The 25,760-nt window shown below is 35.6% G+C and overlaps 1 protein-coding gene across 6 annotated transcripts in view; it reads left to right on the forward strand.

The window, feature by feature from the left end:
* The window catches only part of PLEKHA5 (pleckstrin homology domain containing A5), a 239,568-nt gene that overhangs the window by 168,038 nt on the left and 45,770 nt on the right, over window positions 1-25,760 (forward strand). For 3 of the 6 annotated variants that reach the window (XM_034644712.1, XM_034644715.1, XM_034644713.1), the window contains exons 10-12: window positions 1,701-1,784; window positions 4,354-4,473; window positions 5,297-5,350. In XM_034644712.1, coding sequence (XP_034500603.1) covers window positions 1,701-1,784; window positions 4,354-4,473; window positions 5,297-5,350 — 258 coding nt within the window. Of the gene's footprint in view, window positions 1-1,700; window positions 1,785-4,353; window positions 4,474-5,296; window positions 5,351-24,576; window positions 24,658-25,760 lie in introns of all 6 variants that reach the window. The other 3 variants (XM_034644714.1, XM_034644716.1, XM_034644717.1) reach the window with 2 other exon arrangements.

The raw sequence follows: 25,760 nt of genomic DNA on the forward strand, positions 1-25,760 counted from the left end.
AAAAAAAAAAAGAAAAAAGTGTTCTCCTGGTATTAGTATTTTTCATAGTATTAGCTAAAAATTATCATGTTTCAACAACAAATATAAAATCAATGTGTGCTATCTAGTTCTCAGTCAACTAATGTCTACTGCTCTTCTTCCCAAAAACTTCTTTAACATTGACAAAATTTTATTTCAGACTATCCTGTCATCTTCCTTGATGTAATCAGTGGTTCCCAGCGTATGTCCATGGATCCCTGAGGGTTCCCATGACCCTTTCAGGGAGTCTATAAATAAGTTCAAAACTATTTTTATAATGGCAATAAGGCATTATTCATTGTGCTACCATTTTCTAATAGCTCAAAAGCAATGGTGGGTATTGGCACCTTAGCGTAAATTAAGGGAGTGGCTCCAAACTACAGTGGTGGTCACTGTATGCTTCACTGCCACATACTTGCAGTAGAAATAAAGTAGCAGTTTCACTTAAAAATCCCTTTGATGAAGCAGTAAAAGATAATTTTATTCAATCTTGACCTTCCATTATATATCAATTAATATTCTGTGTGCTGAAATGGGAAATATGCTTAAAGCATTTCTCTTGCATACCAAAGTACTAACTAATATTAGGGTTGACTCACAGAAAAAGATTTGTGTAATTAAGTTGCAAGCTGAACTAGCTCCTTTTTTCATGAAACACCATTTTTACTTGAAAGAACGAATGACAGACAAACTATAGTTGTTCAGACTTGGTATTTGACAGACAGTTCTCAAAGTGAAATGTTATCCTGTCACTTCCAGAAAAACAACTAACAGTATTTGTCACTGATGACAAATTTGAGCTTTTAAGAAAAAATTAGAATTTTGGAGATCTTGTATCTGCCACTGTGATCTTGACAGCTCTCCAGGGCTTCAAGATCTGTGGTGATATTAACAAACGTGTGTTACTGATACTGGATACTGATATGTGTCAACATCTGCATAACTCACTGAACCAGTATTTTCCACATGACCAATGTTTGATTTTGCAGAATCAAAGATGGGTAAAAAATTCATTTTAAGAATAAACACAGGCATACCGTGTGCTATTGCACTTTGCAGATACTGCCTTTTTTTTTTCTTTTTCTTTTTTTTTTTTTTTTTTTACAAATTGAAGGTTTGCACCATCCCTATATCAAGCAATTCTGTTGACACCGTTTTTCCCACAGCATTTGCTCACTTTGTGTCTGTATCACATTTTGGTAATTCTCACAATATTTCAAACCATTTTATTACTGTTATGATGATCTATGATCAGTGATTACAATTCACTGAAAGCTCAGATGATGGTTAGCATATTTTACAGTAAAGTATCTTAATTAAGGTATATGCATTTTTTTTTAGACATAATGCTATTGCACACTTAATAGCAGCATAGTTTAAACATAACTACATGCACGGGGAAACCAAAATTTTCATTTGGCTTGATTTATTGCAATATTCACTTAATTGTAGTAGTCAGGAACTGAACCCACAGTATCTCCCAGGTATGCCTGTGAACCAGTAGGTGTTAATGGAACCGTATGAAAAGTTCATCGATGCAGTTTCAGATGCTACTTCGCAACTAACTTTTAATATCTACTTTCATAAGCAGTAATAGCAAATTTTAAATGATATTTTATAGTATAAACTTTCTCATCACTGACGTTGACCACAGAATTTATATTGTACCTTTATTTTCTTAGCATGTCTATGTGCCTGACAGGAGGTCAATGCCAGCTGGCCTGACTTTACAGTCTATCAGTCCCCAGAGCCTCCAGGGCAAAACGGTGAGTTCAGTATTTTTATTTACCATATCATGTTTTATATATGTGCTACACATGATAGCACATATCTTACAGAGCTTATAAGTTTGAATTTTCAGAGAGGTTCCTCCCAAGGAAAAACTATTGCTGGTTTTGTGAAAGAGATGCTTATCAGAAGAATTTGGGATCGTGTAACCATTTCAGTGTTGGACTGGATATGTCTCCCTAAATGTCTGAATGCCTAATATAAGATTATATTTCCAAAGTTTATTGTATAAACTGGGTGGTTTTCTTTACTCCATTGGATGTTAATTCCCTTGTTCTTAAAACAGACGTTGGAGTAGTTGATTAGTGGAACAAATCCAGCAAAGAGCCATGTGTAGTCACACTACAGGTCTCTTAAGACGTTTCTCCCATGAATTTTTATATAGATTAACTACTTTAGAAGGGAAAAAAACTGATTTACATATGCAGAGACTATAAAAATACACTAGGTGTTAGCAAGTACTTACGTTATCATTTCATCCTCAGTATTATGTTCAATTTGGGAAGGAGTTCTATCACCAGGATGCTATTATTCTTCACATTAATAAGAAGGGATGACTTTTCATTACTTGGTTTAATTTTAATGGCATTCTTTTATCTGTACTTTAATATCAGTAGGTAGTCTCAGTTCCAGTGAAGATGTGATTTGAGGATCTATGTAGTTGTTCATCATTTGAAGTTCCCCTCCTGAAGGAATCAAAACAAATTCATGTTGTGTGTGTTTTGCAGACTTCATTTTATTTCTTCTTTCATCCTTTACATGCTTAGATATAAGGAAGATATTCTGGGTTGAAACTACTGGCAGCTTATTTATTAAAGATTATAAATATTGTTATATTAGATTGTTGATCTGATAAAGAAACAGGCATACATCATAAGATAATGCTAAGTATCCTATTATGAATTTTCATCTTCTGCCTTGCTCCCTCTAGTGGATGCTTAGAATAAAATTTACTTATCACCTCCCTTTGTCCAGGTCAAAAATGTACCTGTTTTTATTTTGCCTCAAAGTTTAAATATGTAGGAAACTCATTGGAACCTTTTGTCCTTTTGAAAAATCTCTTTATCTTTTATCTTTTTAGAAACTCGGCAAATAATAAACCAGAGTCTTGAGATTCCTTCTTTTGTTTTGTTTTGTTTTGTTTTTTTCAAATATCACTTTGGGTCTTAGAATATTCTAAATCCCTTACACTGCCCTACCTTCTCCTTGGCAAGACCTCAAGAGCTTGATGTGGTGGTCGTAAGACGGACTGTCCCCTAGTCATGAGGTCACCAGATGTGGTTGGCATCAGAGCAAAAGCAGCTGTTCTTTCCCTGTTACGAAATTTCTTCTTCAGGTCACACACATGCACGTTCTTTGACTCTTTAATATAAAAGACTGCTGTCTCATCCATGCAGATAGCTCCTTCTAAAGAATCCCATAGTAACTATGGTTTACTTCTGACATTTTTCTCACCTGAAGGCAATAATTTTTAATATAATTTCAGATAACAGTTAAAAATTATTTCTATCCCTTAAAACGTTATACAGAAAATAAAGAGCAACAGCAAACAAACAGAACAGAAGAGAGCTAGCATTAACACTGTGGTATAAGCAAGACAAACCAATCTCAGGAACGCTTTTTGGCCTGGAAGTTTTAAGAGCACACCATAGCCCTTAGGTGATAAGAGTCTCCCTCTGGCCCATCTGCAGTTTTTAATCATAACAAAGTTCTCAGAAACACCAAATAATATTTTATGACCTGTAAGACTGCCAACGACCATACTTTATTGCATTTCTAACAAAGAAAAATTTATCAGATTGGCCTGTTAAGGTATTTTATCTGCCTTTGAAAATTTATCTCCCTTAGGGATCATAGTAACCAATCGGGAATCAAAGGTTTCTCTGCTTTCCCCAGAGTGTGGGAGGAGGGTTTATATACTCGTGGAACCTTTCTGTTTATATTAAATGCTGTCTTTTTTTTTTTCCTTAAAAAATAAAAATTGATCTTTTAGTCATTTAAAATATCCTGTGAAGGCACTAACAGTGACATTTAAAAATATAACTGGGAAACAATTAATAGATCCCAGGAACTGAGTTGAATGATATGAAGATATCATCCAAGTTTTACATGACTGTTAATTCTTTTTATTTACCTTCTGTTCTCTAAAATAGAGTATTGGACATGCAGGTATTCTGTTGCTGTAAAAGTCTTAGGCGTCATTTTAAAATATATTTTGATAATTTAATAGCTCTTATGTGCAAACCTTTATAATGGTTTTCTGGCATTGTGCTTTTTTATGCTTAACATTTAAATATTCTCTCTTGAGTTCTGAGAAAATGCCTTAATATACTGTTGTTTCGCTGTATCTTTTAAGTAACACTGTTCCTTCTATTTCTCTAGATATCTATGCATTTATGTAGGACCTATCATCATAGTGCCTAGGCACTATGTTTGATGTCAACCGTAAGAGGAAACTTGCCAAGAAATCTTGGTTTAATATCTGTCACTTAAGACAACAATTAATCTGTTTTCCACTGTTTGGATTCTTAAATTGTACTCCTTCAGCCAGAGGAGCTTACGCTGCTGCTAATAAAGCTGAGACGGCAGCAGGCCGAACTGAATAGTGTCCGGGAGCATACGTTAGCACAGCTCATGCAGCTGAAACTTGAGGCCCACAGCCCAAAGGTCAGCTATGAAGAGTTTTGTCTGTGTCATCTGCCATTACCACTTATTTTGAGCCACTCATTAATCATTTTGATCAGTGTCATTAGTGTCGCGCATGAGCCCATACGATCATTGCAGCGACATTATGATCTCCTATTGACCCTTTGAGAATTCACTTATTTATACGTTATTAGAGGGAAATATGGGTAGGATGAATTTCTTCTTAGCCTTCCAACCCACTCACCCACCAACTTTTGGCCATGAGATAGGAAATGTATACAGACTTCAAAGCAGCGTTATCATTCGCCGTATATACTGAAGCTTCCACATCTGATAAAGCATATTGAAAAATGCTATCATTTCCTGGAAAGTAGTAAGTTGAAAATTGATTATACTTGTAATTATACTGCCTTTTAAATATCAGAGATTAAGTTTAAGATACTTCTTTTGTTCTTGATTAAAAGAATGAACACATGTAAACATTTCTCAAAGGGTTTAATAGCCTCTGGTTATATGAGAAACATCCAAAGAAGTAGTTATGTTGCGGAGAAGTGTTAACGTGTAAAACTTCTAACATTGAGTCTGCTAAAGCCGTTTGAAGGATTTTTCTGCTTAACATTTTAGCTTCTGTGCATGTCTACTTAGTTTCTTACAAAACTAAGTGTAATTTTATAATTTAATATGTCATCTGTACAGTTTACAGGGGAGCATGTCTGTGAAAGTTGTGTACTGTGACATAGGAGGTTGGGGTAAACTACCTGTTTTTCTGATTACAAAATTGACCTTTTCATGAATTCTGCACCCTCTTTCTCTATCCCTCTGTTTCTTGATCGATGCCTACTAGAATGAAATTCTTTCACATCATCTTCAAAGGAACACCATATATTTGGATCATCAGGTGGGATTTGTAGAATTTTTTCGCTTATACCTAATAGAACCTTTGAAATTGTAGTACAGTTTTCCAGGCTATTCCGATATTTCAGTCATTTAGAGCTAATAGCATGACTTTTACAAGTGACAGAATAAGATTCTTAACAGGGGCAATTCAGAAATACCCAAATAAATAAATAAAATTTAAAAATAAAAACCAAATGGAAAGGACCCTTGTGAGTGTTAGGGGCAATACAGATGCTGGGTCACCGGAAAATTGAGAGCCTGAATTCTCTAGGCTTCCCTTTTCTTACCCCAAGAACACTCAATTTCGTTAAGGCTTATCTCTGCTTGGAGCTGACCTAATTAAAGAAATAGATACCAAGCCATGAATGCCTTGTTGGAAGACCAAGAGGGGGATGGGTGTTGAGTGCTCTGTATTCCCAAAGGGAAGTTTAACTACGGGTGAAAAGTGCGATGGTCGTTTTTAATTGTGTGACTTTGGTCCTTGTTTGCCGTCTCCTCCTATGTTTGGTCTTTGCTAAGCTATGTAGAGTCCGTTTCACAGTGGCCCACAGTTGCTCACATTACCTCAGTGGTAGCAATGGGTGTGGGTGGTTAGGGTGAATAGCAGTTCATGGATAGGGACTGACACTTGCATATTTTAGTTTTTATGAAACTCTCTCTTAATATTTAATTTTAATTTGATGAGAATTTTTTATATGTTCTTACACATAGAATTTCTTCCAGTGAATGCATTTTTTTATCTATATAAATTAAGCTGTAACTTGTTTTAGTTTGTTTCAAAATGTTCAAACTTGGACATTTTGCCAAATGAAAGAAGTTACTGTGGAAAATGTTGTAAGACAGATGTTAATATATTTGTAGTTGCCTGCTTAAAATAATAATGTACTGCTTTAATTTAGTTATATTTAAAGAGGGATTTTGCATTAGGATAACCCTTTAAATATGTTCATTTTTTTAATTTTTAAAAGAAATATACTTTTCTTAATATGTAGTTTATGTATTTTCCCACAATATGTTTTCATCATGATTTTGCCAATGGGAATGCTTTAGAAATCAGCATTTCATGACTCCAAATTCCAGTCTCCACTGCAGAGACTGGTACTGTTGAAGTTTAACCACCATGTTACATTGTACACTTAGAAAGCAATCTAATAAAGACATGTTAGCCAACGAAATGGTAAAAATAAGTCTTCCCTCAAAATGTAACATTGCCAGAAACCCTCTAAGATACAAGGTAGATAACTTCCATAAAAGCTCCTTTGCCTATAAAGCTAGAGATAATACTGAAAAATAATGGGGTACTATAAAAATAGGTTTAAAAAACGATATAAATGTGGGGGCGCCTGGGTGGCACAGCGCTTAAGCGTCTGCCTTCGGCTCAGGGCGTGATCCCGGCGTTATGGGATCGAGCCCCACGTCAGGCTCCTCCGCTGTGAGCCTGCTTCTTCCTCTCCCACTCCCCCTGCTTGTGTTCCCTCTCTCGCTGGCTGTCTCTATCTCTGTCAAATAAATAAATAAATAAATAATCTAAAAAAAATAAAAATAAAAAAATAAAAAACGATATAAATGTGAATGTGAAGGTACATANGTACTATAAAAATAGGTTTAAAAAACGATATAAATGTGAATGTGAAGGTACATAGTATCTTTGGAAATAAACCTCATGGTTCACTGTAATTTATTACTTACCCCAGTAAATCGAAACTGGAATTACAGAGACACACAGACCTTTAGAAGAGCAGAGGGGGCTCCTGGCTGGCTCAGTCAGTACATGCGACTCTTGATCTCCCAGTTGTGAGTTCAGACCCCAAGTTGGGCATAGCGATCACTTGAANTAAAAATAAAAAAATAAAAAACGATATAAATGTGAATGTGAAGGTACATAGTATCTTTGGAAATAAACCTCATGGTTCACTGTAATTTATTACTTACCCCAGTAAATCGAAACTGGAATTACAGAGACACACAGACCTTTAGAAGAGCAGAGGGGGCTCCTGGCTGGCTCAGTCAGTACATGCGACTCTTGATCTCCCAGTTGTGAGTTCAGACCCCAAGTTGGGCATAGCGATCACTTGAATAAATAAATAAACTTTAAAAAAAAAATCCTGAGTTCACGTAAATATATTGAAAATACCACCATTTGCTAAGATGCTTCTCCTCAGCTCCCTTTTCCAGGTTGAGCTCTGTTTCTTCCCTTTGCCCAAGTGACCCAGATTCAACTGCGGTTTCTATTCCCCTTGGTCCTCTTTAAGCATGCTCTGCCGAGCCTGTGCNCCTCTTGAAGCATGCTCTGCCGAGCCTGTGCTGTTGGAAAGGACCACGCTAATGGTCCTTTAGGTGGCTTCCAAAAATCTCAGTTTTTCATTGATCCTCTCTGTTCTCTCTACATGTCAAGCAGAGATTTTCCAGTAATTTGCCTTTTTTTAATATTAGATCATGAAATAAAGTTAATATCAGTCCAATTTTTAAATTTTGTGGTAATGAAAAGAATTACAGTAATTGTTTGAATGCTTATTTGCACAATCGAAATAAGACTATTTCTGACGGGAAAAAATGGGCCATTTTTAGACTATAATTAGACAATATATAGAAACAAGGTGGTAGCTTTGCCCAGAAACTTAGATATGCCTAAATATATATATCCTTAAGGTTTCCTAAAGAAAATCTCTCTTTAAATAAATGAAAATTTTTTTATGGTTTTAAATAATTACAGTTAATGTAAATGAAATATTCACTTTTGAACTGTTCTATATTTTATATCAGTAGTAAGGTTATTAAGTTATATAAAAAGAATTCAATAATTTTGAATTTTAATGAAGTTTTTTTCATTCAGCTCAAACATTTCCAGCTTTAAAAAAAAAAAAACATTTCCAGCTTTTAATCTTGTTACTGCCAGTAACTTATTTTAGAGTACCAAGTCTGTTGTTTTTATTGGCATTATTGGTTACCTGGTTTATAAACTGATTCACCAGTTTTTATATAACTACAAATTGGAAAGTAGATTTTAAAATCTGAAAGTCAGAGGAAAAGGCTCTGGTCACATTTTATACTACATATCATAGCAGATGAACATCTGCTAATTAATACTCACTTTCAACACTTACTCTCCTAGCTCAAATAAATCATTAGAATAACCTAAGGCCAGCAACAAAATGCAGTCTTTCTCCTGCCCCTTGTGAGATAGTCAAAAGGAAGTTTTTATTGATTGAAATTCTCTTAATTCCTATCAGTGTTCATGAAAAATAGACCAAGTATAGTCTCTGAGTTGCTTCAGAGGTAAATTCATTTCTGAGATTACCAGAATGCTTATAACAAATAAAAAATAAAAATGCCCTACCTGAAATTCTGAAGATCTACATGTTACATAGTCAATCCAGAAATCTTGACTTCTGGTCCCTATAGCTTGAGCAATATAATTTGGCTTCTAATTAATCACCATTTTGAAGATGAGTCCTGTACAGAAGTGTTTTTAACGGTAACAAAAGCTGTACTAATTATATGGTAGAATTTTCTTCTGCTTTTTGTTTCAGTTTGAAGTATACTATTATCATTTGCTTATGCACTTACAGCCCAGTTTAACTAGACTATTCACAGTCTACATTGATTAAGACCAGCCTAGGTTTATTTGTCATTATTGTGAATTTTAAGATAGCCTATGAACATATAATAATCCTAACTGGAAATACATCATGTACTTCATCCAGGTTCTGTTTAGCAAATGAGTAAGTACATAACTTTTTTGGTCAGTCATGAAGGGAAGATTAATAGGAATGGGGAAATAAGAACATTTCCAGCCCTGGGGTGCCTGGGTGGCACAGCGGTTGGGCGTCTGCCTTTGGCTCAGGGCGTGATCCCAGCGTTATGGGATCGAGCCCCACATCAGGCTCTTCTGCTGTGCCTGCTTCTTCCTCTCCTGCTCCCCCTGCTTGTGTTCCCTCTCTCGATGGCTGTCTCTATCTCTGTCGAATAAATAAATAAAAAATCTTTAAAAAAAAAAAAAAAACATTTCCAGCCCTTTATCCATTTTCCTCCTCCCCCCACTTTAGCTCCTCCCTCCGTTTGTTTCTTTCTTCCTCACATGCTTTTTCTAACTCTCCCTATCATGTGAATAAAAAGGAGCTGTGAGAATATTTAGATGATGTTCTCTTTCTCTTCCTCCTGAAACCTTCCTGCCAGCTTTCCATGTAGGCAGTGATAACAAAATGAGATGCTAGGAAATGAGGAGGTAGGTAGGAGTGGACAGAAGGATCAAAGAACTTGGAGCTGTGCTTCACAAGCCTTTTGTCAGTATGCTGCCTCCTTGTGGGTAAACTAAACGTGTAACCAACCCTGTCCACCAGCACCGACCCTCACCGCGCTCTGACTTTATTATAGCACTCCAGTGGCCAAGCTCCTCCTTTAAGAATACTTGCTACAATAAGTGGAGTTTGACTTCTACAGAGCTGAACTTTACTTGCACTGGTACTGCAGCAAGTGTTTTTTTCATCTTTCAAATATAAGACTGTATGTGAATTGTGCTTTTACAAATTGAATGTGCTTTTACAAATTGCCCTTAAAATTATGGCATTCTGCCTTTACCCCTCTCCCTTCAAGAATCATCATAGTTAATTGTACCAGAAACATTTGCTTGAGAACAAGAAGGAAAGAGATGTACCTCAGTCAGCCACATTTGTGTTGGGGATTGCCTCTTCCCCATGTACTCAAAAGTTCTTTATGAAAAGAATATGCCTCTGTTCCAATAATTAATGAAATTGATTTACCTCTACCCGGCTGGAGCTGTCTCTGCTGCTAGAACGTGGTTAAGTCGTTTCTGAATATAGCATCAAAGCACATATTCTTTAACATCAGATGGCTAAAACATCTCATTATCCTCAAATTCTCATAGAAAAACTGGAAATTTCTCCAGACAAACCAGTTTGCCATAGTACAATAAAAGAAAAATACAGCCCACGCATACCTCTGGTGTTCTTTGTTGTATAAAAATGTTTAAGATTTGCAAGAATCAATAGCTAAATCTTTCTGTCTTATATATCAGTACATTTTTTTAAGTATCCTCAAATGCTTGTGGGGAAGATAAGAAACTCATATTGGTTTAATACTGACTTTTAAAACATCTAGAAAAGTAAGCTAAACTTTCTAATTTGCAGAAGTTTTGTGGTAGCATTGAGATATCCTTTCAAGAAACTATAATGAAAGAAAACTATGTAGACACAATCTGACCACTTTGAAACATACTTATCCCAAGAGAAATGTAAAAAGGAACAATTAATGGAATGTATGTAATTGGTACTGAAACCATTCAAGGTAAAAGTCCAAGAATACTTTTTTGCATTTTGCTCTTTGTGTTGGTGAAAGACAGCTTCCCTCTAAGGGAGGAAATGCTAACAAGATGATTGAAAAGATTCTTGATGGCTTTCATTGTTCCTGTCAATTCAGCAACTTCATTCTGTGGAGCTATTAAGCAAGATCCCATTTTCTCTAATATTTCAAGGGGTCTTGGAGCTTCTGTTTTTAGGGATGATTGAGAGATAACTTTAATAGGGGATATCGAATAGGCATTTGGCAAAAGCAAACTAAGGAAACTGGAAAAATGAAAGTATGTTAACATTTATTAACCCTGCTTGTTGCATCGTACAGAGTATCTGTATTTTCTTATGCCTTGCTCTTAAGAGCCATCTTTCTCTCTCTCCCTTACACCTCCTTCTTCTTTCTTCTTTTTCTGTCTCTCCCTTCCTCTGCATATTTGATCACAGAAGTGGGGAGGGGGGATAATACCCAGAAAATTCTTAAGCAGTATATGACATCATAATGGCAGAACTCAAGACTAAGTAAATAGACAGTGGGTAGATGAGAATTGAAAATACTGTGTGTGTTAACTCTTATCTCTTGGCCTATCCACTGCCTAACATTATTATCACGGTTTTCCTGTTTCTTACTGGTAATTAATCTATGCCTTTTGCTAACTGTTTTCAATCATCTCAACCTTAACTGGGGAAGTTCTCTGGTTTTGGTTTTGGTTTTGGTTTCTAAGCAGGCTCCACACCCAGCACAGGGCTTGAACTCACAACCCTGAGATCGAGACCTGAACTGAGATTAAGAGTCAGACGCTTAACCAACTGAGCCACCCAGGCAATCCAGAAGTTCTCTGGTTTTTAGTGTTCTCTCATCTCAGCATTAATCTACACATCATTTTACTAGTTGTCTCTTAGTTATTCTTTGTCTCTAGCCCCTGGATTTCTCCTAGGAAACAGAGTCTGTGAGGTGGGCATCTTTGTTGTGAGCTTGTTCTCAGGAAGTTTACTTTGGGAAGTGATACCAAGGTACAAGAGTAAAGAGAGTGAGCAGGGAAGGTGGGACTAGATTATCAACTGCCAAAGGCAACTTGGGCCTCACCTGACAGTTGCTTGTTGACAAAAGAAACACTGCAGAATTGCCCAACTCAACAACAGAAGGAGCATTTGTACTGGCTCCCATCCTCTGGCCAAGGGATGCCTCTCGAGACTAACTTTCCAGCATATTGAGGTCATGCATACATGAGCACCCAGTGGGTTCCCATGCACAAAGTGGTTGTTGGCTCAGCAAGAGCGGAAATAAAAGATGGGCTAATAGGATGTGGAGAAGGGTGCAAAAGGTATCTAAAACACCTCACTCTGCCTTTCCAGTTATGTGTTTCTGGTTGCTTATAGAAATTTGCACTTGGACATTCTGCCTTCAGTACAACCCCAGTGTGTTCAAAATTTGGATTGTCATCTTATCCTTGAGTTCCTTGACCAAAAAAACTAAAAGCAAAAATGGTTCAAAATATTGTTCACGTTAACGTCATTGGTGTAACATTTATTGAGCTCATCATCCTAGGGGAAGACCTCCCTGGGCTGTGAAAAGGGTCAGGACCTTTAGCTATTGGGTTAGACCTAGAACTCAAAGTGGTTTAAGCCCTCAAGGGAAAAGAAGAAGGTGGGACCCAGTCTCCTCCTCCAGCTATGGCTAGGAGAACCTGACACCAGTCTTGGATGGTCTGATTGTCTAGTGGATGAAAAGAAAAACCAAAGACAGCCTACCTAGAAGGATCCAAGATATGACAACTCTGTTGTTCTGCCACCCTAAGGGTGGAAATTATACAAATTTATAAAAATGGAAGAATTAAGTCAGCTTCCTGGAGTTACAGTGTTCTTATATTTTATCTGCCCAACACCACCACATATTAAAGTTTAAAGTACCTTGAAACTTGAATTTGAAGTGCTTTAAGAACAGTTTTACTGAAAACAGGAAAATCATGAGATTCTGTAGAACTGTCTGAACATGAATATATAATATCTACATGGTGTTCAGTCAGGATATTAGAAGCTATCATAATACCTTATATGTACTAATAAGCTCCTCATTAGCATTTAATCACAAAATCTTGGCAGTATTAAAAGCACCTGCCACATTATGTCTTTCAGCTAATCGCAGAAATTTCACAAACTTTTCACTACAAACTAAGGTCTCTTCTTGGTTTGTCATTTACACCCTCACTCCTCTACCATCACCACCCCAACCTGTGAACTGCTCCCTACCCTCGAGCCCCTTTTCTCCAGCCAGCAGCTCACTCTTTCTCAATACTACTTTAAAAGCAGTCCCGTTCTCTATACCGTGCACCTGTCTGGTACCTGTTCATCCTCCAGCTTAAGTAACACTTTACAGTTTCCAGAGCACTGTCGCATACAATATCCCACATGACTGCTTATACATACCCTCTCTAGCATGTGGGCCAGTTACATTTGTCCCCAAAGTCAAATTTAATGTCTTGCCTAAAATCACGGATGAGTACATAGTATTAATGAATTTTCTTTCCTTTTTTTCCTAAATCTGTTTGACTTCCTTCAAAATTAATGGAGTTGTTCTTATATTTTCCTATCTAACAAGATGGGAAACTGAAAACAATTTCCCCACCCCTCCTAAATGCATAATATTTATACAGTTGTATTTTGTATTTACAAAAGCAAATATTTTTGTAGCCCACTGACTGTGGCTTTTGTTTCTGTCTCATTTTTATTAATTTTTTCAGAATGTTCGTTCAGCAGAGATTCATGGAGCTCAGGGTATAAGGCAGGAAGTTAGTGCTTACAAAGTAGAATTCTTTAATTATTTTCAAAGCCCAGGAAGGAAATAAAGGTGAGCATAAATGCCAAAATCATTTTTAAGATTGACCTAAGAGTGTGATTATGTAGTTAAAACATAAGCTGATAAATCTTTAAATTAATGATAGGAAATCTGCTACTCAGTGCCAGTTGTAACTCAGAATACAATTGCTATTAACAAAACCCAGGTCCTTGTATCTAGAAGATATTTTAACTTTGATTTAAAACTCAAATATATTTTCGAGCAGATTTACCCACAGCCAAAACAAATACCTTTTTTACTAACAGAGATATCAGATTTTCACCCTTGGGATATTTGTCCCTTTAAAATGGTGGGACACCCGAGTGGCTCAGTCAGTTAAGCATCTGCCTTCAGCTCAGGTCATGATCTCACAGTCCTGGAATTGAGCCCTGCATCAGGCTCCCTGCTCAGTGGGGAGTCTGCTTCTCCTTCTTCCTCTGCCCCTCCCTTGCTGTGTCTCTTTCTCTCTCTCTCTCTTTCTCAAATAAATAAAATCTTTTTAAAAATTTTTTAAATGGTATCATTAAAATACATGCAAAGAAGAGAAAAATATAACCATACCAAACATCATATCCACAAGAATACATTTTTACAAAATGGATTTTGAGTTATTTTAATATTTCTGGTTGCCTATGAATGCCAGGAATAAAGATGGTAGTAGCACCAGATAAATCTATTCCTTGAAGCTAAAGGAACAGTGGTTAAGAATGAGTTATTAAATCCTCTTAGTATAGTGGATATTTGATATGTAACTTTGATTTTTAAGAAGCATTAAAATGTCACCTTGGCTCATAAAATATGGAAAAATAAAAAAAGAATGAGTCATTAATTAGGAAAATAGTTTAAGCCACTGAAGTAAAAATCAGATCTGTAAAGTTTATCCTGTAGCCAAAAGGATTTTAATTTAAAAAAAAAAAAAGATCCTTGGTAAAAAGGGGTGAAACTTGCTGTGAATAAATTAGATAATGTAAATTATTTAGAAAGACATTACCTGAGACCTTCAAAGTTTTCTTCAAAATATACCAGAGGTATATATATCTCAAAATGGGGGCTCTAAAAATTCAGCAATTTAAATGAGGTTGTGAGTGTAGAGATTGCTCTCCTTTTTTCTGCTGGGTTCAGAGTATTTTTATAATGTTTCTCAATAAATGGGCCTAATTATAATCGGTGATCCTGAAGCCAGTACTTCCTGCATCAGCCAGTTTAGAAATGCTTCTCCTTTTTCTTTTAAGGGAATGTCAGGTATGTTTGACTCCTATGTTAGTGTCCCAATTTGTTCCTTTTTTTTTTTTTTAATCCATCTTTCTCCCTTGGAGAAAAAAGAGAAAATATTATATTGTATAGCTGCATCTTTTAAAGTACCATTGATTCTTCGGAATACATAGCAATAGTAATATCTTCCCAAAGTTTTACTTTTAGAAAACCTAAATAGCATGGACAGTTTATTCAGATTGCTTTAAAACTTTCACAGTAATAGACCTCCGTACTTTCCCCCATCAGTTAAAAAGAGACTTATTTACATTCCTCTATTTAAAAAGTCACTTCAAATTTCCCTGCTCCCTGTTAAACAATGAGTAGTTTCAATAGGTAGTCATACCCTTCAATCTCAGGTTCTTGGACTTTCAGATGTTCCTAGAGTGAGAGTGGAAGGCATTTACATTGTCATTATCTAAATGACCTGTTTGTAAAGACCCCTGCATTCCTCAAAGCTTCACCCTAGGCATGTCAAATTCTTTAGCGTTTTAGTCTTGCCACACTTCTTAAGAGTTTATTGATCTAGACGCAGGAGGACATTCTTGAGAAATGAATTCTTCAGTGATTAGGCCATCAGGGGTTTTTGCTATTGTTAAGACAGATTCTCAACTTAAAAATTCTTTTCCTAAGTCATTAAGAACTCAGAAAAAGTCCATTTTCCATTTAAATAGAAAATGACAGCACAGAAATGGGTCTTCTCATTGGTTATCAGGACAAAAGCTCTGTCGGGTAGATAGGAGTCATCCAGACTGCTTGCTCCAAAAAAGGAGGAAGCTGTTAGCACAGCATTCAGACTCAAATTCAATTAAGACAGAGATTGAACAAGTGTTTTCCCCTTCTGGGAATAAAATCCATATCAGGGAAAAAATCATACAAAATTTACTTGTCCAGAATTTCTAAGCCTACTGTCTAATATCATAGCCACTAGCCATACGTGACTATTTAAATTTACATTTAAAATAAGTTACATTTTTATAAAAGTAAAATTCTTTTCTCCAGTCATACTAGCCACATTTAAAGGGCTGAGGGGTCACATGGCTACAATATTGGACTACACCAATATAGAACATTTTCATCATCACAGAAAGTTCTATCGGGCAATACAATTCTAGATGATTTATTACATAAACTTTTTAAAGACCAATTAAGCCACTACTTAACCACTTTTTATACTTAAAGGAGGATTCAATAATTACTCTTTTCCAAGGATAAATTATACAAATGACTGTCTTAGCTCTGCTCACTGCTTATCTTTCTCTTTCCTGCCATTTACCCCAGAATTATTCGGGAGCATTTATCTCATGATTTAGAATATCCTGTTCCTTCTGCATTAGTAGCTGGTCTAATTTCTAAGTTGAAGACTTTGAAACTGATATTTAGGAGTTGCTAGACAAATAGAACAACTGGAAGTTGGATTCCTGACACCCCATATCCCTCATGATTCTGCGGAGTCTACCAATATTATTAATAATGAGATTCAGTTGATTTTTTTAAGGGGGTTTGGTATCTTAGTGCTATATCTCATACAAAGCTAGTTATTTTAATGTAGATGTAATACTTGTGTTTAGATCATTTGGAATTTTTCATCTTTTGGTATTTGGATATATAGCTTGATTAACATTTAGTACCAACTCATCGAGAACTTGAAAAAGTCTTTATTGGGGACAGTTGAATTAGTCCTCAATTACTTGAGTTAGTGCCAAGATGGGACCATGGTTATCAAGCCTGATTTCCTGTCAGAACAATCAGTGGATCTTTAGAAAGACAGAAAGAAAGTACAATACTCAGGGCCCTCTTTCTCCCCAGTCAGAATTGTCAGAGCCCGCCCTTTCTATGTCCATAGGTGATTTTTTTTTTCAGTCAGGTTTGAGAACTATTGAGATAAATATATTTATTACAAGAAACACCAAAGAAAGAAGTCCAGTTTTTCTGAACTAAAAACACTCTCTTAGTGCTTTCTAACCTTTTTTGAGTATGGCACACATAGAAAATGACGATATTTGTACAACACCTTGGCGGGAACTGGAGGAGGTGCTATCAGTGGCACGTTAGGCCCACTGAGGACTGAGGTGGTCCCTATCTCTACACACCTGCAATCCGTTCCCAGCCCACAGGTGTCAGTTGGAAGTTCTGCTCAAGATCCTAATAAGTATGACATAGTTACGTATGATTGTGTTGAAAAGGTTTTCTGGTGATGGGTTTTTAAGTCAAGATATTTCTGATAGTAACATCAGAGGATACTTTGTGTTCATATTAGCCCAGCATACCTCAAAACTGAGAAAGATGCTGGAGTTAAGTACCAGACTTTCTAGGTAGTTTGTCTAAACATTTGGACTTAAAATCTTCTAGTAAAAATATGTGGTTTTGTTGTAAACAAATACATTGACATTACCTAAGTATATTTCCATGATATTTCCACTTATGTTTTATTATTATAAAATAGTGAGTCTTAATAATAGCTTTATAATTTATCCATTAGCTGAAACCTAAACTTATATTACCTTTTACTTCAAACAAGGAATTAAAAGTATTTGGAACTGAAGTGTTTAACTCATTTTCAAGTGATTCATTAAGCGTCTTCCACCTTTCTCTTGCTCTGATTCCCTAAAACAAAATACATCGGCTGTTAACATCACTATCATAATACTGTCTAGGATCCCTGTATTCAAATCAGAAGAGAATTGTTGGATTTTTTTTCCTTTTTAAGAACTTGAGCATGAAATTCCAACTTGTTCATGGAGCATTATGTATTTTTATGTCATTATTTACTACTTCTAACTGAAAAGCTGTCATAAAGTTTACATAGCCAAAGTCAGATAGAATATGCTGTTTCAGGGGCGCCTGGGTGGCATAGACGTTAACCGTCTGCCTTAGGCTCAGGGCGTGATCCCGGCGTTCTGGGATTGAGCCCCACATCAGGCTCCTCTGCTAGGAGCCTGCTTCTTCCCTCTCCCAACCCCCGGTTGTCTCTCTCTCACTGGCTGCCTCTCTAACTGGCTGTCTCTGTGTCAAATAAATAAATAAAATCCTTAAAAAAAAAAAAAAAAGAATATGCTGTTTCAGGGGCGCCTGGGTGACTCAGTCATTAAGCGTCTGCCTTCAGCTTAGGGCATGATCCCAGGGTCCTGGGATCGAGCCCCGCATCAGGCTCCTCCACTGGGAGCTTGCTTCTTCCTCTCCCAATCCCCCTGCTTGTGTTCCCTCTCTTGCTGGCTGTCTCTCTTTCTGTCAAATAAATAAATAAAATCTTAAAAAAAAAAAAAAAAAGAATATGCAGTTTCAGTGTAATTTACAGAAGCAGGTTAGTTTCAGGGTGCCTGGTGGCTCAGTTGGTTAAGCAACTGCCTTCAGCTCAGGTCATGATCCCAGGGTCCTGGGATCGAGCCCTGCATTGGGCTCCCTGCTCAGTGGGGAGCCTGCTTCTTCCTCTCCCTCTCCCCCTGCTTGTGCTCTCTCTGTCAAATAAATAAAATCTAAAAAAAAAAAAAGTTTCTAAGTATTAAAATATAGAATATTTGAGTGGTGTTTTAGTGAAAGAAACTGCTAGCCTATTTCTAGAATATATTTGGAGATAAAGCAGATCTGGTATTTCCAATTCAGTAAATCTGAAAAGAGTGAAAATTCAGTCACATCAGTCACATCATTGAAATTGTTTAATAAGGACCAAGCTGTATTGTACTGGATCCTGATTATTTCGTTTGTTTTCAGCTGTTGCACATCACCATGCAAAGAGAGAGCCACCACATACAGGACCACTCACTTTTGAATCATTAACAGCCCACTACTCAGTTGTCCTAACAGCTCTTGGTTAGGTTAAGTGTGGCCCCCTAGGGAACTCTGAAATGATCCTAACGCTTCTGCCTTTCCATAGGTAGTCTTATCCCATCTCTTGAGTAATTGTGGGATTATTCTTAGTAAAATGGGATCCCAAGGAGTATATGAGCTGAAGAACATGCACTGTTATCAAATTATATTTTACTTTAACACCACGGGCACATCATAGTTAGTTCTGCCGTCACCTCAGTGTTTTAACAACATCAGAGATTCTCAGGTTGTTCATTAGAATTATCTGGGAATCAGGGTGTCTGTATTCTTCTCAAGTTTCTCAAGTGGCGTGGATGTGGGTTAAGAACCCTTAGTCTAAACTTGATTTTGATTTCTGAAGTAGTAATAAAAAGGGAGGGAAAGGCATTACAGGATAGTTACATGTATTTACAAATGTGTTGGGTAGCTTACTTTTTTTTAATTAGTTAACATTTTTTATAATAAATTTCTGATGTGGCTACAGATTCCTAAGACAGAATAAAGGTTTGTAAGAACAGTTTTCTAGATCAGGACCATACTACACTAGACAACTCCAGTAGGTTTCTTCCACTTTAATTCCCAGCCTTGAACATGATATGAACACAAGATTTTTCTTGGCTTTTATGCATCACCAAAGAGTATTTGCTGGAGGATATGATTGTTCCATTAATTTGTTTATTTCATTATTACATATTTTTATCCTTGACTCTTTAATAACTTTTTTTTTAATTAGACAGGCAGTATCTACTCTGGGGAAAACTTGGGAAATGCAGAAAAGTATAGAGAAAGGGAAAAATAATAATCCACAGTCCCACAATTCAAAATAATTGCTGCTAACATTTTTATTTATTCCTTTGTTGTAATAAATTGTCAGTTTCTAGAGATGACTTCTAATTTTAATACTCTAGGATTTGATATGTATGATATGTACGAAGTTTTTCATAATGAAAAATAGTCAATTTCAGAAATGATCTCTGAAACACTCTGCAGTTAGTATAATTTAAATACTGTTTTTGCTTTTAGTTTTTCTGTTCCTAAGTTAGTTTCTTCTTACAAAAAACCCTTCTCAGTGACTCAANGATCCTAACGCTTCTGCCTTTCCATAGGTAGTCTTATCCCATCTCTTGAGTAATTGTGGGATTATTCTTAGTAAAATGGGATCCCAAGGAGTATATGAGCTGAAGAACATGCACTGTTATCAAATTATATTTTACTTTAACACCACGGGCACATCATAGTTCTGCCGTCACCTCAGTGTTTTAACAACATCAGAGATTCTCAGGTTGCTCATTAGAATTATCTGGGAATCAGGGTGTCTGTATTCTTCTCAAGTTTCTCAAGTGGCGTGGATGTGGGTTAAGAACCCTTAGTCTAAACTTGATTTTGATTTCTGAAGTAGTAATAAAAAGGGAGGGAAAGGCATTACAGGATAGTTACATGTATTTACAAATGTGTTGGGTAGCTTACTTTTTTTTAATTAGTTAACATTTTTTATAATAAATTTCTGATGTGGCTACAGATTCCTAAGACAGAATAAAGGTTTGTAAGAACAGTTTTCTAGATCAGGACCATACTACACTAGACAACTCCAGTAGGTTTCTTCCACTTTAATTCCCAGCCTTGAACATGATATGAACACAAGATTTTTCTTGGCTTTTATGCATCACCAAAGAGTATTTGCTGGAGGATATGATTGTTCCATTAATTTGTTTATTTCATTATTACATATTTTTATCCTTGACTCTTTAATAACTTTTTTTTTAATTAGACAGGCAGTATCTACTCTGGGGAAAACTTGGGAAATGCAGAAAAGTATAGAGAAAGGGAAAAATAATAATCCACAGTCCCACAATTCAAAATAATTGCTGCTAACATTTTTATTTATTCCTTTGTTGTAATAAATTGTCAGTTTCTAGAGATGACTTCTAATTTTAATACTCTAGGATTTGATATGTATGATATGTACGAAGTTTTTCATAATGAAAAATAGTCAATTTCAGAAATGATCTCTGAAACACTCTGCAGTTAGTATAATTTAAATACTGTTTTTGCTTTTAGTTTTTCTGTTCCTAAGTTAGTTTCTTCTTACAAAAAACCCTTCTCAGTGACTCAATATTTAATAAGCTTTGACATGTAAGTTAAACAGAGACATTTTTAAATCACAAATATGGCACCCCTTGATACACATGCATATTTACCCTCTCAAAGTAGTCCACTAAATAAGTCAGGCTTGAATACCCTTCTATAGACACCCTATTGTCCCTTCAAGTAAATTTGCCAGGCTTAGAGTATGAACATTGTCCTTAATATATATTATATATATAATATTATATTGAATATAATATTAATANATAATAATATTAATATTATATTATATTATATATATATATATATAATACTATATTGAAGCTCCACTTAGAGGGGTGAGCCATGTTGACCCAGCCATTTGACACAGGCCGATTTGTAGTGCCAGGTTTCCAAGACTGGGTGGGCAATTTCAGTTCGACCTTGAGTATCGTTATATTTAGATACTCTCTGATCTCCGTTATTTCTTAAAACACTCATGCTCCTGACCTCCACCCACAAAAAAATTTGAGTCCAGTATTCTTCTGACTAATTTCCATGGTATGGTGTTGAAAAATAGTAATGATGAGATTGCTTTGAAAATTAAAATTTAAAGTGGATAAAGACGGGGCGCCTGAGTGGCACAGTCGTTAAGCGTCTCCTTCGGCTCAGGGCGTGATCCCGCCGTTCTGGGATCGAGCCCCACATCAGGCTCCTCTGCTGGGAACCTGCTTCTTCNAGTTCTGCCGTCACCTCAGTGTTTTAACAACATCAGAGATTCTCAGGTTGCTCATTAGAATTATCTGGGAATCAGGGTGTCTGTATTCTTCTCAAGTTTCTCAAGTGGCGTGGATGTGGGTTAAGAACCCTTAGTCTAAACTTGATTTTGATTTCTGAAGTAGTAATAAAAAGGGAGGGAAAGGCATTACAGGATAGTTACATGTATTTACAAATGTGTTGGGTAGCTTACTTTTTTTTAATTAGTTAACATTTTTTATAATAAATTTCTGATGTGGCTACAGATTCCTAAGACAGAATAAAGGTTTGTAAGAACAGTTTTCTAGATCAGGACCATACTACACTAGACAACTCCAGTAGGTTTCTTCCACTTTAATTCCCAGCCTTGAACATGATATGAACACAAGATTTTTCTTGGCTTTTATGCATCACCAAAGAGTATTTGCTGGAGGATATGATTGTTCCATTAATTTGTTTATTTCATTATTACATATTTTTATCCTTGACTCTTTAATAACTTTTTTTTTAATTAGACAGGCAGTATCTACTCTGGGGAAAACTTGGGAAATGCAGAAAAGTATAGAGAAAGGGAAAAATAATAATCCACAGTCCCACAATTCAAAATAATTGCTGCTAACATTTTTATTTATTCCTTTGTTGTAATAAATTGTCAGTTTCTAGAGATGACTTCTAATTTTAATACTCTAGGATTTGATATGTATGATATGTACGAAGTTTTTCATAATGAAAAATAGTCAATTTCAGAAATGATCTCTGAAACACTCTGCAGTTAGTATAATTTAAATACTGTTTTTGCTTTTAGTTTTTCTGTTCCTAAGTTAGTTTCTTCTTACAAAAAACCCTTCTCAGTGACTCAGTATTTAATAAGCTTTGACATGTAAGTTAAACAGAGACATTTTTAAATCACAAATATGGCACCCCTTGATACACATGCATATTTACCCTCTCAAAGTAGTCCACTAAATAAGTCAGGCTTGAATACCCTTCTATAGACACCCTATTGTCCCTTCAAGTAAATTTGCCAGGCTTAGAGTATGAACATTGTCCTTAATATATATTATATATATAATATTATATTGAATATAATATATATATATTATAATATATAATATAATATTAATATAATAATATTAATATAATATTATATATATATTATATTATATTATATATATATATATATAATACTATATTGAAGCTCCACTTAGAGGGGTGAGCCATTGACCCAGCCATTTGACACAGGCCGATTTGTAGTGCCAGGTTTCCAAGACTGGGTGGGCAATTTCAGTTCGACCTTGAGTATCGTTATATTTAGATACTCTCTGATCTCCGTTATTTCTTAAAACACTCATGCTCCTGACCTCCACCCACAAAAAAATTTGAGTCCAGTATTCTTCTGACTAATTTCCATGGTATGGTGTTGAAAAATAGTAATGATGAGATTGCTTTGAAAATTAAAATTTAAAGTGGATAAAGACGGGGCGCCTGAGTGGCACAGTCGTTAAGCGTCTCCTTCGGCTCAGGGCGTGATCCCGCCGTTCTGGGATCGAGCCCCACATCAGGCTCCTCTGCTGGGAACCTGCTTCTTCCTCTCCCACTCTCCCTGCTTGTGTTCCCTCTCTCGCTGGCTGTCTCTCTCTCTCTGTCAAATAAATAAATAAAATCTTTAAAAATAGATAAATAAATAAAGAAATAAAGTGGATAAAGACTTAAGCTTACTTGTGTTATATGAAGTGTATATCAGTACAGTCAAATGAGTAAACCAAAGCAAAAAGCAGTTACACTTTATTCCAAGATCTACATTTGAGTAAGATAACTAACGTTCCCTTGAAACATAAAGAGACCTAAAATTTCCATAATAAAAGTTACATCTGTAGTTGTCTATTTATAAGTTACTTTCCAACACTGTAAAAAAATTGCCCTGAACTGCATATCAACACATCTGTTTCCTGTGTACATGAAATGTCACCTATAAATGTCTTAGTCCCTTACTGGATAGCATTGCAGGGAGAAAAAGAAGTTTGAGTTCAACTCATATGCAGTTGTTGGGATTTTAAAATAAATTATTTCTTAAAAAATAAAATATTTAGTTTGAATAAAACTTTTAAAAAAATTTAACCAGTCACTGGTTTCTAATTTGATAATCAGAACGTTTTATTGACCTCAAACTAGGCTGAAAATAAAATTGTCTAGATGTACACTTTTCAGGATGTATCTTTTATTTACATTATGCATTTATTAGTCTCAAGATAAGTAAACTTGTAGATTTAACAGAGTCAGTAAAGTAGCATTTGTCAACCATAATAAAAATGCTTATTTTCTATAATATGCAGGATGAAAATTATGTAAAGTGTATGTTACAAATTGCAATTATAAACAGACTTGTCTGCTTACAAATGGTACATCATTGGCCTTTTACTCTATATATTATGATGATTCTCTTTTGAATGCTTTAGCTCTTGAGTCCAGAACCTCCTAAAACAAATATTTTTCTAGAGGCAGTAATTAAGTACAACATTAGCTGGAAATGTGAAACATGGTTTCAGCTTTTGTAGGAGCTAGGGAGATACATCGCGTCTTTGCTAAATAAATTTTAGTCTGAAATGTCCTTGAAATAATTCTACATGTTGTGTTATACTGTGAGAAGATCCAAAACAGAGTGTATACAGATGTCTGTCAAAACTAACCTTAATGAAATATGTGATTATCTAAATGACAAGATATATTGATTATTATATTATAAAATTTTAATATTACAAAAGAAATAATTTTCTGATCAGTATACAAAGAACTGAATATTGTTTTAAGATTTTTTACTGAATAAGTAACCAATTAAATGATACCATTTTCTCCTTTTCAGTAGGTTTTCACCCTGTAGTTTATTCTTTGAATAAGTCATGATGCTTTATCATCTATTCTAGTATAGGTAGGAATGTTCTTTGACTGTTGGTTATGTTTATAAAGTAAAACTTAGTTGCAGCAGTATTACAATTAGTAAGCTTTTCTCTAACCTGGGAAGTATTTTACAGCATTTAATACTTGCTTGAAATGGTTTATATAAGTTAAAATCTGTACGTTGGAGTAAAATGTAAACAACTGCACTATTAGGAAGATATTAAAGTAGAGGCTATATTTACAGTGTCGTCTTTCAAATCTAGCTATGCTGTAAACTGATGTTTGCTGTATGCTCCTCCTGATTTGAAATAGATGAAAGAAAATGAACCTATTATCACCATGGTTCACACAATGATTGAGAACTCGGCGCTAAGACCCCAACTGTACCAGCAAGTAAGGTCTTGGACAGTGAATGATACTGCTTTATCATCTGCAAAATCCCTCAGTGACAGTTTTGGTTTATCCTCAGAGTTACTCATAACATTAGTGTTTTCTTATTCATTTTTTGTTTCTGTCTATTTGGAAAAATGCAATTCATCCATGCTTTTTAAGATGCGGCAGTATTCTTAGCATGGCTTTGCTGAACATTTTGCTGTTGAATATTAAGTGTGCCATTTTCCTGAAGTTTTTGTGCAGAGTATTTGATTGATATGTACTTGGAGGTCTGCAGTACGTTTGCAAAATTTTTACTAGATTGCCATTAATTTCGATTAACTCTAAAAGCCTTAGAACTGATTTCTAGGGGAAAGTTTTTAAAAAGTCTTTTTTCCTTTTAGGGGCAGCCCCCATCCCACCCTACCCCACCCCACTGTTTTAGGAATTGATAATATTTGTATGGGAGTTATTTAAATCTAGTTTCTATACTGTGGTATAGTAAGACCTAAAGATAGCCACTTCTTGACATACTTGGGAATATCTTCTCCCTGTATTCTTACCATTCTTACACCATCATATGCATCGTCTTACCTCATTCTTTTCCCTAACTCAAAATATGTGCCATGGAGCTGGCTGGCTTTAATTTAGGACCTTGGTAATCTGCAGATCTGCAAAAGAAGTCATCTTATACATTCCTATCCAGTTTTTTTGTATTTCATGGTCTAAATGTTCTTAGCTGTGTGTTTTGCAACATCAGCTTCTTCACTTCAACACCTTCAAATTACTGTGGCCTATGACCTGTTACAATACTTGAAAATTCATCCAGAAGAAGAAAATTAACTAACATGAAAAATGAATGTATTTTGATTAAAATACGAAAAAGCACCTAGTGGCGGGGGGGGGAAGCACCTCAAACTCTCTGACTTTACAGACCTCTGATTTGCTTTAGTTATCTTGGGATCGGCATCGTGGATGGGCCTTGAAACACTTGGTAGGAGGGTGAGGTGACTCTCCTTTCTGAACTAAGTTTTCTGTCGATAAAGAAACAAAGTATTAAATATTTAAAGTTAAACAGCTTTACTTTTCAAAAGAAAATGAAATCTTTGTATTTTTAAGTAACT

Source organism: Ailuropoda melanoleuca, chromosome 16 (genome assembly GCF_002007445.2).
Source record: "Ailuropoda melanoleuca isolate Jingjing chromosome 16, ASM200744v2, whole genome shotgun sequence".
Classification (NCBI taxonomy): Eukaryota; Metazoa; Chordata; class Mammalia; order Carnivora; family Ursidae; genus Ailuropoda; species Ailuropoda melanoleuca.